We start from the raw sequence: 15,135 nt of genomic DNA, 5'->3' as shown, positions 1-15,135 counted from the left end.
CAATTACCTGACAGCACACTTAGAGTACAAGCACTTCTTGGAGTGATTTAAAACATTGTGCTATGGCTGGGTTTTGATGAAGTGTTCAAGATATGCCTGAGCTGAGAGCATTTGCTGTCTCTTGGGGGGACATCTGATCTAGCTGTTGTTTGCTTCAGGGGACAGTGGAGTCGTTTGGTTTGTGTACACATTTGTGTTGACTGAGACTCACTTGGTTATGAAACAGAGATTTGTATCTGTTCTGTAATGTGAAAGATAAGTCAACCACATTAGATTAAAAACAAGTCCTTTATATAATACAGTTTTTAGAAGATATTTGTTACCCCAAAAAAGTGTTGTAAGGCATGTTTTTAATATTTATTCAGACTTTTAAAAAGTGTTTCTCTCCCATTTGATCTTCTTCAGTGCGGTTTATTTTGTGAGACACAAAGAAACCAGACAAAGATTTGCTATGAAGAAAATTAATAAGCAGAATCTCATCCTCCGCAACCAGATCCAGCAGGCCTTTGTTGAGCGTGATATCCTGACATTTGCAGAAAATCCATTTGTGGTCAGCATGTATTGTTCCTTTGAAACAAGACGTCATTTATGCATGGTCATGGAATATGTCGAAGGTAAAATGCTTGTTTTGTTTCACAAAGGAAGGGGAGAGTTTTCTTACACCAAGAAAGAAAAATAACTGACGTGATACTTGCATTAGAAAGGCCTTCTGTGCATACTCTGTACTCTGGCAATACACATTTAGGATCTGAATCCAACAGCAAGGCAGTTTTTTTCCCAATCATTATCTCCCTGTGAGAGCATGTAAAACACTTCATACTGCAGCTATAATGAGAAGTAACTGGGTTTTGGGTAAGTTCTTCACAGATTGTTGTTGTAAGTGTCTTATCATTTATATTTCATGGTGAAATGCTGTTTGTTTTTTGGGAGTTCAAATATTCATAGGCACATATTGGGTATTTGTAATAGGTACTGTAATGAAGAAAGAGGGAACAGGAAGCAATTTGAAAGGTGCTGGTGCTGGAAAACAATGAACGGAGACAGTGCAAGATAAGATACCCATGCTATGTGGGCTTTTTTCACATGTCCCCCCACGTTGCACCTTCATGCTACTTTCCTAGTACAGTAGCTGTTGTGGTTACATATTCAATTCAATCAACTAATTGAAAAATAACTATGACTATGGTTTCTGCAGCATGTATGGATCATACTGATACACTTCTGAATGTGTACATTATCTGGAGCATGCGTCCTTTTTCCACAGGTGGAGACTGTGCAACCTTGATGAAGAATATGGGTCCCTTACCTGTAGATATGGCAAGGATGTACTTTGCAGAGACTGTTCTGGCCTTGGAATACCTTCATAATTATGGAATTGTTCACAGGGATTTGAAACCAGACAAGTATGTACACAGCGTATAACCAAAGGAGAGTGGACTTTGAAATTGTTAGATAAATAGGGAAGGTGTAAGTTTGGTTTGAATGTTTTTGAATTTATGTGCATTCACAATTTCTCCTCAGTATTTTATTTTTTCATTACCTGCAATTACAGGAAAAGCATTAGTTTCCAAAAGAGTTCTTTATGGTAGAAGAGGCTGTCAGAACAGCTAAAAAAAACACTTCAGCCAGAAGTGGGAGGGAAATACATTTTGATTACGAAGGAAAAGATCTTTCAAAGCATGCTTAAAACATTGTTTAATAAAAAGGTATCATCAACTTGCATATATGAAAGCAAGATTGACCAGATTAGGAAAACTTGCTTGCACGGATTTAGGGGTGGGGTTTTTTAATATGCAGAAATACAATACTCCTCTTGTACATGTAAACAACATTAAAACAAGTAGCTGTAGTTAAAGGTATGGCTGTTGCAGCTTCATTAATGCTTTTCCTGGTTTACATTTTAAAAGACATAAAACTTAAAAACTCATGTCTGTTGAGTGACAGTACCTTCACAGCATGATACCTCAAGCCAGTGTAGTATTAGTTACTAATTAACTTAGTACCTGAGTTTCTTTCAAATGATGACCCACCTTGTTGCAGAAAAGAAAATTTCCTCCCTCTCTTCAAAAGTGACATTCTTTCTGTTCTGGGTCTTTCATATGATGACTGTTCCTTTTTCTTCAAAGCGTTCATCACTCAACAGTTGCATGGTCCTGTAAGATTTTATGCAATTGCACATTAAAAGTTTGTTTACATCTGATAATAATAGAAACAAATGCAAAACTGTCACATTTTTAACCTGTGTGTTTTGTACCTGGTTTTATTACTTTTTAAGATGTCTTTACATTTTGCAGTGCTAATGAGATATTGTTGTCCAAATATAATAGCAGTAATAATAAGCACATAATGGTGAATTACAACACAGTAACTTCAGATCATTTTGATTTTCAGTTTGCTGGTAACATCCATGGGCCATATAAAACTTACAGACTTTGGCCTGTCAAAGGTGGGGCTAATGAGTTTGACTACCAATTTGTATGAGGGTCACATTGAGAAGGATGCCAGAGAATTCCTTGACAAACAAGTAAGACATGCCTTTTTCATCTCTACATTCAGTGTTCAAATGAAGTGAAGTTTTGGCAGCGGAATGTGCTGAAATGCTGTATGAACTGTTATTTCTGCATTGTTGTTCCAATTGTGTGTGGCAGTTACTTTTAGTGATGCCCTGCTGATTATTCAAGGCTTTTTTCTTGCTGCATTAGGATCTATTAGTAAGATGAACAACCTAATTGTGTTCAAGTGAAACAGAGAAAGACAAATGGAAAGCTGTTTTTATAAGGAATTCAGAAGTCTCAGTAGAGTACTTTGTGGAGCTCGTGATGCATTGTACAACCAAGGGTGCTAAAAATCCTTGCTATGGCCCATTTCCCTTCAAGCATGCCTCATTACCGTTGCTCACAATCTGCTTACTGTGAAAGTTACTTAAGATAAAACTATCACAACTTTCATGTAAAGATAAGGATATGATTAAGTTAAATAAAGTATTTGCCATAGTGGACTCCTATGTATAAAACACCGTGTCCTTTGCAAGACATTATTTTACATTTCAAGAGTTATAAATGATGTGACATATCTCAGGGTTGATTACTGTCATGCTTATTTTCTTTCCTTTAGGTTTGTGGGACACCAGAATACATAGCTCCTGAAGTGATACTGAGACAAGGTTATGGGAAGCCAGTGGACTGGTGGGCTATGGGAATTATCCTTTATGAATTTCTTGTTGGATGTGTGCCATTCTTTGGAGACACACCAGAAGAGCTGTTTGGACAAGTAATCAGTGGTGAGGATCATTACAAAATATACCCCAAATTTCTTAGCTTGCTGTGAAACATTTCAATTTCTACTAATAGTAAAGATATTTAGAACTTTATTGATAAACTAGTTTTTCAAGCTAATTTTGCTGAAAACCCCCATAATTATAGTACTGTAGTACACAACTTGCTGTCAAAGCAGTAAGAATAAATTTGGATTAAAAGCTGAATAATGTTTAAGTTTCACTGTTAGAAAAGCAGTATTTGTAGACAAATAGTGCTACTATGGCACAATGATTTCAGTGCTTAGTAAAGAAATTATACAAGGGAATAAACAGTTAAAATAAATTTGCATAAATGGGAAAATGCCTTGAGGTACAATGAAGAAATTAAAAAAGATGAAATAAAACTGTAAAACAAATGTATCCCAAATAATAATGCGAAAGAGAAGGAAAGAAAATCAGTTCACAGATTGTTAATGATTGCATTGGTGATTGTTATAGTCAATGTTATTTCTGTAGCAGCTGTTCTTCTTCCATTTAAAATTCAATAACCTTTTAGATCTTAACCTGCAAGCTGACCCTAAGTATTATGTGGCTTGTGGCTAAAACTGAATGATAATTAAACAGAATTGTTTACTATCCTACCTGCTGTTTCCATAAACTTCCCAGATGCATAGATGTAGAGGGCCTCTTATTTATGCCAAAAGTTTAACAGAATGGCACCTCTGTTACTATTTCCCAGTATGTTTTATGGTCTGCTTAAACAGTCCAGCAGCTAACATTAAAACAAACAAACAAACAAAAGCTAAGCATGCAAAAGAAAAACAATGGAAACAAAACACACCTGGTTTCTTACTCTCTGAGAAAACAACAAATCCCCATTCGTACTGAAGGAGACACTCTTGTCATCATTTCTGAAGTTGAAAATCAGACTTGGTTTTAAACTAATGAAATGGATTTGTGAGTTGTCTCTAGCATATGATGTCTTTATACAACATCCTAGCTGTTCATGGATTTATAACCGTGTTGTTTGCTGATGTGATATGCCAAGGCTTAAATGGCAGCTAGAATCAACTGTTTAATTAACACAAGCAGCAAATGCTGGCTTTGTTCAGGATGCCTCACAGCTGCCATGCATATTCATGTGTTATTTTCCAAATCAGATTTAAACTGCATTGGAAGCTACAGGCAGGCACATAGAAATAACTCAAGTTTTTATTGCATTTCCAGACACAGGCACATGTGTGTTTATCTTTATGCTTTCTGACTTGGAAAAGAGGAAGAAGTAGTCTAAAATTAATGACAAAATTTGCACTTCAGACTATGTTTTCACATGTGGCATTTATTGCATTTTTGTAGCTGATACTAACAAAAATAACTATCTGTTTGAATGTGTCCATTTATATTCCAGAGATGATTTATAGAAGTGTACTCTTGTAAACATGATCTAGTCCCACTCACTCTCCAAGCCTGTTGGTCAACTTAGTTTCTTATTTTGGTACTGAGTTGTTAGTTTCTGCTATTTTACTTAGTGAAATAATTCATAATCATTTTGCTTAAGGAAATAATTCATAATATCTGCAGAACTCTTGGTGGATAAGTTTCCTGTGCTAAATATATGGTCCCCTTGTATTCATCTGTTGAAGCCATGTTAAAGAAGTCAGTTCCAGTTTCTGCAGGTGAAATCTGCGTTCTACTTGACATTCCACTTTAAAATCTTACCCCCATCCTTTTACCTTATTCCATCTTCATTCTAGGTTGCCTTTCCTGCCCCCCAGGTTGTATGAGTACAACTGTGGAGTCCTCAGTGTAAACTTAAATACCTAAAATTATTTGGGTTGGAAATAATGCTCCAGAAACAAGGTGCATTTCATGCCCGTTTATTTCAGTACATATTCTTAAACTTTGAAATAGAAAGATTAAACTTGTAGCTTCTAATTATGACAACATTGAAGGAAGAGTTTAGATCATATGATAACAAAATCCTTAACAGCTATCATTCTGTTTATCTGATGCCAAAATCCTTCCAAGAAACTCATGCACAGTTTTATCTAAACTTGCAATATATTAACATTAGTGGAGGCAGCTTCTGCTAAAAAATAGATAAAACTTGCTATGTAAGTTACTATAAAGTTTGTGTTCATATAGAAATTGGCACAATTTTGCATTGTGTCATTTAAATGAAAGTTCATCTGATTTTTTATTCAGCCTAATACTGAAGAGTTTCATATCTTGACTGAGTGTTTGAGGGCCAGTGTTCTGTGAAGTGCAAAAGTAATGTAAGAGTCAGCAGAATGAGGCTGGTTTCCTCTGAAGTATGAGACACTTGGAAAAAAACCTCCATTGAGAAGTGTCTCTTCTGAGGACAGTCCAATGCCATGGCTGATAGTGGTGGAAGTAATGACTCCAGTGAGTGTACTGTCATTAGGGCATGATTACAGTGTGAACAGTGACTGCTGGATCAGGTCACGGTGTCTATCTTAAAAGCAGTTTTCATGGAACAGAACTAAAATTTAACCCATGATTTTGGGCAGGGAGGAAGAAAGGACAGCATATAAATTGTGCTAGTATTTTTCAATAGTTTTCCAAGCCAATCATTCCTGTGTTCGCTTGTTAAATACTGTTTGGTGTTAAGTGATACTTTTGATGGGGGAAAAAGGGAACATGATATGTTTATGGAGTCTGTATAAAGAGTATGAAAATTTGAAGTAGTTGATACACAACAGAGCAGCTTGAAAAAGTTGCTTTAACTCTAACTTCACTGCTGGTTCACTCTGAGAACTTGCACACAGTTTCTCCTGAATATTGGAATCAGACTTCAGTAATAACAACTTCCTCTTTTGCTAGATGAAATCAACTGGCCTGAAAAGGACGAAGCACCACCTCCAGATGCCCAGGATCTGATTACCTTGCTGCTCAGGCAGAATCCTTTGGAAAGACTGGGAACAGGTTAGGAGGCACTATTTTAAATTGTTAGTGTGCTGGAAATAGTTCCTATATTCAGCATTGGGAGCTCTTCTTTACCTGTTTGTTTTGCCTGGGAAGCGTCTGTCAAGGCAAGTAACAAGCCTAACAAGATGATGATGGGGTTATTTTTGGAGTTTAAATGTAGTCATTTGTGTTTAGTTTTCTCTTAATTTGGTAATTTAACCAATAGTGTTTCAAAGATAAAGTTAACTGTTGGACCAGGTTCCTACTTGAATAGAGTGTTAAATAGCTAAACACAGAAGCAGAGAATGAGAATCAATACACAACTGATGCTTCAGTTTTCAAAAGTATCTTAGCCTCAAAAATTAGTTCTTCCAGGCTTTAGGGTGGGTAGTGAATACTCAGACTAATTTGACTTTGACATTCTGTAGTGAAATGTCTTGTCATTCTCATGCAACAAGCACTACTGCCTTGCATTAAACAAAATAAAATCAAAAGTGTGAGCGTTAAAGAATGGCCAGGGTTCAGGTGGGAGGGCATACCAACCAAGACAGTCAGCTGAACCAGCTAATGGGTATTCGATACCATGCTGATGTCATGCCTCCTGTATAAGGAAAGGGCTGGCTGGGGCAAAGGAGGATGTGGCTTGGAGTTTGGACTGTGACGTGAGATGCTTCCTGTTTCTGGGGCACTCTCTTTGCTGCTTCTGCTCCAGGGTTTTGCCCTCTTTCTCATCATTGCTTAACCTCACTGCTTTCTCTTGCCCAAAAAATAGGCTGTTTTTATATTATTCCATTAAACTCTCCTTATCTCAACCCACAGGCTTTTGTTTATTCTTTTGCTCCCAGTTCTCCTTCCAGTATAATCCAGAATGTGGTGTGGGGGAGTTTCATGTGAGCAGCTGGGTTGGAACTCAGCAGCCAGTTGAGTTAAAACCATAACAGTCATTTTATGGTGCCCAGTGTGGAGTCTGAAGGGGCTGAGATAATGAGAAAATTCAACTAAATGTTATTAAAATTTTGTATACTTCCCCCCCTCCCCTTAGTATGTTCACCATGTTCATGCACTTGATTTCCTGGTTATGTTACATAAATCCCCATGTACTCCATGCTCCCTGTGGTGACGTTTATCAAGGAAGTAAATGGGTATTGATGACAACATAGGCTGCTGCTGCAGTCGTTCAGTGCTGTGCTCTTTAAAGAGAAAAACCTGATATGCGGCATTCATAGAATCATAGAACTGTTGAGTTTGGATGAGACCTTTGAGACCATATCAACACCCCTTGGTCTTTGTCCACCAAGCAGCAATCCAACCACTCAAACCCATGCAACATTACAGGCCTGGGGGAGTGACCCAAATGCAGCACTCAATGCTTGACCGTATTGAGTCTCATATGTTGGCCTTGAACTATCTATCCAGTTTGTCCAGATCTCTCTGCAGAGCTTTCCAGGTGTCTGGGAGGTGGACATGCCCACCCAGCTTCATGATGTCTGCAACACTGACAGCCTTTCCATTATCCATCAGGCAGGTCATCTTGTCATAGAAAGAGATCAGATTGGTCAAACAAGACTTCCCCTTCATAAACACACATTGCCTGGGCCCAACTGCCTTCTTGTCCCATGTGTGCTGTCCTCATGATCTGCTTCATGACCTTTTCTGGAAGTGAGGTCAGACTGTAGCTTCCCAGGTCCTCCTTCTTGCCCATCATGTAGATGGGCATCATATTTGCTAACCTGCAGTCTACCAGGACCTCATCAGTTAGCCGGGACTGCTGAAAAAATATATGGAGACTGGCTTGGTGATCTCTTCTGCCGGCTTCTTCAGGACCCATAGACCTGTGCACACCTAAATGATGTAGCAGGTCACAAACTCTTTCTGCCTGGAGCATAGGGGCCTCATTCCCTTCCTTTTCCTTGTCTACCAGCACTGGCCGGCTACCCAGAGAACAACTACTCTTTCTGCTAAAGACTGAGGAAAGGAAGGCATTGAATGCCTCAGCTTTTTCCTCATCCTTTGTCACTGTTTCCTCCTGTGTCCATTAAAGGCTGGGGGATTCTCCTTCACGCTCCTTCTGCCATTGATATATTTACAGAAACATTTTTAATATCTTTCAGCAGTATCCAGATTACATTTGAACTAATTTTCTCCCTGCTGTCTCTCACCACATCTTTATAGTCCATCTGAATGGCCTGTCCCCTCTTCCAAAGGCTATAAACTTCCTCTTGTTCCTGAGCTCCAGACAAAGTTCTCTATACAACCATGCGGGTCTCCTTGCTCACTGGCTCATCTTTCAGGACCTGAGGATGGCCTGTTCCTCTGCCTTTAAGTTTTCCTTCTTGGAGAGTTCCTTGCCTCCTTTGCCCTACAGGATGTCTTGGCAGGAGTCTGTCAGTCTCCTGAACAGGCCAAATCTGCCCAATGGAAGTCCAAAGGTGGCTGTTCTTCCAAGACCTGCTCCTTACTTCCCTGAGAATTGAAAACTCTATCATTTTGTGGTTACCATTCCCAAGATATCTTGCAACCATTACATTCCCCAAAATCCTTCCCTATTACCAAGCAACAGATCCAGGAGGGCTCCTTTCCTATTTGTCTCCTTCACCAGCTGTATTAGGAAGTTATCTCCAACACACTCAAGGAACCCATGGTTCCTTCTCTGCAGTTTTGTATTCCAAGCAGACATCAGAGAAGATGAAATCCACCACCACACCAAGAGGTAGCAATTGTGAAGTCTCTCACAGCTGCTTTCAGGATGCTTCATCATTCTGATTGGGTGGTCTGTAACAGAATTCCACCATCGTATCTGCTTTATTTGCCTTCCACTTGCTTTTTATTCATAGTTATGCAATCCTATCTCCACCATCACTAAGCATTAGACATTGATCTTCTTCCCAGGCATCAAGGCCAACTCCACCACCTCTCCTTCCTTGCCTATCCTTTCTGAAGGGTTAGCATTCCCAAGATCCTTTTCCCCTTTGTATAGCCTTCCCTACCTGTCGCCAGCAGGTCCAGTTTCTTGTAATCCATGGTCAAAGAATCCAAAGTCCTGCCAGTGACACCACTCACAGACACTGATTTGCTAGCTCTTCCACTTCATCATTCCCTGTGACTGGGGGGGTGGAGGAGAGATCCCTTCAGCAGTTGCCACAAGTTCCTGAAGTCTCTTGTTATTGCCCTAGAGCTTCCCATAGATACCTCATCACTTCTCAGCCAAAAGGTCATTAGTGAGTGGTAATCAGCTGTACCACAGTAGGAAGCCTCTTTTTAACATCCATGACCCTGGCTCCAGGGAGACAGCAAACCTCCCTGAAAAGCAGGTCTGGTTAGCATAATGGCCCTTCCACACCCTTTCAAAGTGAGTCACCTTATGACTGACCCGGCTTTTTTTTTTTCCTAGGAGCAGTCAGCTTGTGTAGGCAAAGGAAACCACTGTACATTTATACAGTAGAGTTTATTTGTTGTAGCAGCATTTATTTGGGAATTTGGTGGTGAAGAATATTGCAGGTGTTCCCTAGTTAGTGACTGACATCCTAACAGGCAAAACACTCTGTACACACAGCAGACAAGGTCTCCTATGTGAAAGAAGTTTGAATATAAAGGTATAGTCTTATTTTTAGTGAATACTCTATGCCATGAATATAAATACACTGGAGTTACTAAGGAGAACAAGTGGCAGATTGAGTCAACATGAGGGTGTTTGGAAAACTGCTGGCAGAACGGAGTCCAGCGACAGGATCATACTGCATATTTTTAGAACGAATATAAAAAGGAGTGTTAAGAATCAGTTCATTACTGGCCTTACCACAGCCACTCAGGGAGAACGTGAGTAAAACCAGACCCCAAGTACTAGTGATGTCATCCCAAATGACAGGTCTTCCTTTTGGAACATGATGACGTGACTGAGATGAGTGAACTTCATGACCCTTGCTTCCTGAGTGTCTGGGATCTGTGTGAACAGCATTTGGACCTCACTGTAGTTGATAGTCTGGAGTAAGCAACATCCAGCAAAGTTTCTTGTTCTCCTTTGACTCATGTTGGACAAGTTAGACATGAGGGAGGTGTCATGTCCCAGTCAGTTTCTTTGAATACTGCTTGCTTCATCTGCAAAGGGCACCACTGACAAAGGAAAAATGAAGAGCCACAACCAGTTCCATTCCTTTGTTTTAAGTATACTCCTTCCAGGCATTGTCATTTCATTACCAGAATGTTTTTTCCTGGTAAACAGTGTCTATCTGAGGCTCTGACCACTATGAGAGGCTGGATTAGAAGTAGGTTGCAAATTCTGCCTATTTTGCTACAGCTGGTTAAGAAAATGAATTGGCTTAGCTGCTGTAATGGTCAGTGCTGCTACATGGAACATCTGTGCTGCGCATTTATGGGCTCATTGCATTCAGCTGTTTGTGGTCTCTGGAGAGGTGGTAGTCTCAAGAAGGAAATGGGACAGCCATTTCTTTGAAGCACAGAGGGGTGTTCAGAAACAGTAACAAAGTAGTTTGGGTTTTTTAAAGTGTCAGAACCACCTCACAGAAATGGAGTCTGCAGTGTGGCAGGGCCCAGCTGGAGCACTAGAAAACAGCTGAGTTTATCACAGGCTGCACAGTGCGGTTCAAATGACAACACCATCTATTTAATACATGTTCACTAGCTGCACAACACTCCATGAAAATTGTAGTTACGTACTAGCTGAGGAGACCCTGAGTGGCATAGTCATAATCCAGCTGAAAGGAGATAGATGCTGTACTTGTATTGAAGAAGAAAAGTCACAGAAAAAACATCTCTCTGTTGAAATGTATGATACCAATCAAGAATTACACAGTTTTGATGTAATATCCCCGTACTGTGCTCTGAGAAAAGTCCACTTCTTGGCTAGTGAGATTTTGTGTTCTTTTCAGAAGATTTGGCTATTAGGAGTTTTTCCCTGGTGCAGTCAGAAATCTTGACACTCACTTGGAGACTAGTCCTGGAGACTTCACGCTTTTTCTATGGCTTTCTCCTGTCTTTATTTTGGCATAGGGAAGTTTAAATGCTGTATTAACATGGTGGGTTAACCTTGGCTGGTCAATATCTGCCCACCAAATGACCTCTGCCACTACCTACCCTCAACAGGGCAAGGATAAAAATGTGATGAAAGATCTGTGTGTCAGAATAAGGACAGAGTGCACTTGGCAGTTACCACTTAGGGCAAAACAAGACTCAACTCGGGGAAATTTATTGTTGCCTGGGCTGCAAGGGAATCTCTGCTCTGACACATGAAGCACCTCCTTCCCCCTTCTTAACTGACCTTCATGTCTGCAAGGGTTCTTTCCCCCACATATGTTCACTCCTCTCTCCCAGATGCTTCTGTGGAGTATTTTTTTTTACCCTTTTCTGGATATACTCATTACTATCGTGTCAGCTGCACGTTAGCAGTAGTCATAGAAATATAAATACATGCACTAGATGAGTAAGTACAAGTTAGAAAGCTATGAAGAATGATTATCAGAAGTTGCTCAGCATAAATACCATTGCTGAACAGGAGCTCCTTTTGGTGTTTTATAGAAGTAATACCCAGAAAACCAAAAATCTTTAGAAGAGGAAGATGATAAAGCAATGTTAAAGAAATGGTAACAACAAATGGGGACAGGCAGGTGCTCTAACAGGTTTAGGAGATTCTAGTGAAAATGGATAGTAGATGTTCCTGTCTACACTGATGACTATACCTTTGTGTAATAGTAAGCCTTTTTTGATGAGGGGTTTAGTTGAACTTAAGTCAGTGGATTTTGGTATCGTTTTCTTAGTGTTTTTCTCTGGCTCCCTCAGGTGGTGCATATGAAGTAAAGCAGCACAAGTTCTTCAGGAGCCTTGACTGGAATAGTCTGCTAAGGCAGAAAGCAGAATTTATTCCACAGCTGGAGTCTGAAGACGACACAAGTTATTTTGACAGTAGGTGTTTGATGGCATTAAAAAAAATGGGATCAGCAGCTTGTGTAAATAATAATCGCCTTTAAATTTCTTTATTGCTTTGAAAATCTCCACTATCAGAACCACTGGCAGCTTGCAGTTTCACTGGTGGTTTAACATTTCAGCATAAATTATCTTAAGAGTAAAATTACCATTTCAGGTAACCTAAAGCTTGATACCCATTCTTCCTGATAAGTCAAAATACTTTTGTTTCCCTCATTTGTAGCTCGTTCTGAGAAATACCACCATATGGAAACTGAGGAAGAAGATGATACCAATGATGAAGATTTTAATTTGGAGATAAGACAGTTTTCCTCATGCTCACATAGATTTTCCAAAGTAAGTAAGAATTTCTGTTAGAAGAAATGTCAGCTGAAATTGAGCAAGAATAAAATTACTGCCATTCTGTAGAAAACTTTTTTTCTTGAATCCTTAAGAAGGTTATATAAACAGATTGGTGTTTTCTGTAGAGAATTCATAATAGCATAAAAGAAGGTTTAGGGAACTGTACTCTTACATTAGTTTTGTTGTATGTAGTTTGCACATTGCTCCAGACATGTCGTGGGTATCTTTGAGATGATGACATGGCAAAGATTACAGTACTAACCTATAGTAGTTATTAATGAAATGACATTAGACTGAAGGGTGAAAGCAAAGCAGTGTGTAGCATTTGACTTGGTCAAGAAGAGACGGGGATTTGCGGGGAGTGATTTGAATGCTGTGAATTGAAGGTAAAATTGACTGTCCAGAATGTACTGTATTTTAGTAGTTGAGAACTAACTACTGCTGGACAAGGGAAGCCAGTAGAAGCAGAGTGGAATACTGAGGAAATACTACGGAGTATGAATCATCAGGAAATAATGGAAGTGGAATGCTGAATGAGCATGGGTTTAGTCTTAATGTAGCATCCAGCAGTGATTTTCAAAATACTTCTATCTGAAAATTTTGTTTTGCCTCATTTAGGAACAGTTTAAAGGTATTTGAAAACTCTGTGTCTGTGTCTTGAAGGGAGGTTGTAGACAGACGGATGTTGGGCTCTTCTCCCAGGCAAGCAGTACCAGAACAAGAGGACACAGTCTCAGGCTGCGCCAGGGGAGGTTCAGGCTGGATGTTAGAAAAAAGTTCTATACAGAAAGAGTGATTGCCCATTGGAATGGGCTGCCTGGGGAGGTGGTGGAGTCGCCATCACTGGAGGTTTTCAGGAGAAGACTTGACGGGGTGCTTGGTGCCGTGGGTTAGTTGTTTGGGCAGTGTTGGATTGGTTGATGGGTTGGACGCGATGATCTTGAAGGTCTCTTCCAACCTGGTTTATTCTATGTATTCTATGTATTCTGGGTCATGCTTTAAGGAGCTGGTGGCTTTTATGATAGTTCTGCAGGACTGAGTATATATTGTATCTGTGATAGCATGGAAGAGCAGAGATAGGAACTGTAAATGCAGTTATCCACGCTCTGTGTAAAATCCTTATTGTGACTTGGTGGTATTGTTTCCAATTTACATACTGGACAAGAGGCAGTAGGCACCAAATGAAACACAAAGTTCAGTCTGGGGACAAAACCCCACTTCTTTTACTGTGAGAGTGATTGAGCAGTGGCACAGGCTGTCCAGAGAGGTTGGGAATTTTCTCCTTGGAGGTCTACATGGACATGGTCTTGAGTAGCCAGCTATGGGTGACCCTGGTATGCAGAGGCATTGGACAAACCATAGAACTGCAGAGGTTCCTTCCTAACTCATTCCATGACTCCATGAACTTCTATCCTTTTGAAAGCTCTGTAGCACAGTAATAGTTGTGTTTGTTCATGTTGCGTCATTGCATCTCTCTCTGTGCCTTTCAGACTGTAGAATATACAGCTGACAATTTCTGTGTGCTTTTTGTCAGATAAGCAAACAATAAACTTCCTATGATCGGATTTTTTTCTTCCTAAATCCTTTAGGCAAATAATTATTCTCAACTTCAAAGTAAATGCAGATTAGTTTTTCTACTTTCTTCAGAGTAGATATAGTTACAGCTTTTGTACCTTAATTGGCTTTATAATTTTGAATTAATGCAAGATGTGCATTAATTCTGTGACCTAAAGACCCCAAGGCTGAAATCTGATTTTCTGCTTATCTTTTTATATCAAATATGTCAGTGATGCTTTGGGGTTTCATGTGTTTCTGGTATTTTTTGTTTGTAATAGGTTTTTAGTAGCATAGATCGAGTCAATCAGACACAGGGTGAAGAAAAGGAAGATGCAGGAGACAAAACAAAAAGTGTGACATTACCTTCTATGGAATCTTTAAGCTGGAGTTCAGAATTTTCTGAAATGTAAGTAAAAAGAGGTGCTGGAAGTGGCACATGTCCTGCTTGGCAGGTAGCAGGCCTTCTTATCTCAATGACTGCATGAGAGTTTGCTTTTTTTTTTTTCTGTTAATGCAGACCACAAGTATCTACATCCATCTCCTCTGACACTGAATGTAGCAGGCAGCGGTGCCGTTCAGGTTTGCTTCCTAAGTTGGCCATATCAGCAGAAGGAGAACAGGATGATTCTATAAGCTTAGTAGAACCCCGGGAAGAACAGGAAAAGCCTATGTTTGTGAGCGAGGAAATAGTGCAAGATGAGCCTGAAGTAACCACTCCAGCAAGTACAATCAGCAGTTCCACGTTGTCAGGTAATTTGCAGTGGGCCTCTTGACTAATGACATGAGAGACAGTTATGAATCATCTTTTCAATGTCATTTATGGATTTAGACATCCTGGATTTCAGAAAAGCTGTCCCAAGAAGGGTCTGGTTTGGGCCCCGGATCAAGCTATTAAAAATCTCATGAAAGTGTGTATGGGAAAGTTTTCAACATTTTTGGAAAGGCCATCCTTTGGTATGGTCCTGCTGGTGCTGAAAGGCTGCCAAACAAGTGAATAAAATAATGTTTTCACCGTAGAGCCTTTGCAGGATTCTTCTGTGAAGAAAAGGCATCTTAGATCCCCTGAGCTTGTAAAGCACTGTTTTTATATCTTCGTCTAACAGTCTGAGCTGCAC

General features: G+C 39.7%; 1 protein-coding gene across 1 annotated transcript in view; it reads left to right on the top strand.

Moving 5' to 3' along the window:
* Positions 1–15,135, top strand: part of MAST4 (microtubule associated serine/threonine kinase family member 4) — a 118,505-nt gene that overhangs the window by 89,438 nt on the left and 13,932 nt on the right. Inside the window, exons 12-20 of the mRNA XM_054179009.1 lie at positions 406–614; positions 1,265–1,403; positions 2,392–2,524; positions 3,115–3,280; positions 6,101–6,202; positions 11,978–12,100; positions 12,345–12,457; positions 14,299–14,426; positions 14,538–14,770. Coding sequence (XP_054034984.1) covers positions 406–614; positions 1,265–1,403; positions 2,392–2,524; positions 3,115–3,280; positions 6,101–6,202; positions 11,978–12,100; positions 12,345–12,457; positions 14,299–14,426; positions 14,538–14,770 — 1,346 coding nt within the window. The remainder of the gene's footprint in view (positions 1–405; positions 615–1,264; positions 1,404–2,391; positions 2,525–3,114; positions 3,281–6,100; positions 6,203–11,977; positions 12,101–12,344; positions 12,458–14,298; positions 14,427–14,537; positions 14,771–15,135) is intronic.

The sequence above is a fragment of the Dryobates pubescens genome, chromosome Z (genome assembly GCF_014839835.1).
Source record: "Dryobates pubescens isolate bDryPub1 chromosome Z, bDryPub1.pri, whole genome shotgun sequence".
Taxonomy (NCBI): Eukaryota; Metazoa; Chordata; class Aves; order Piciformes; family Picidae; genus Dryobates; species Dryobates pubescens.
The sequence above is the reverse complement of the archived record's forward strand: the minus strand, read 5'-3'. Positions and strand labels throughout refer to the sequence as shown.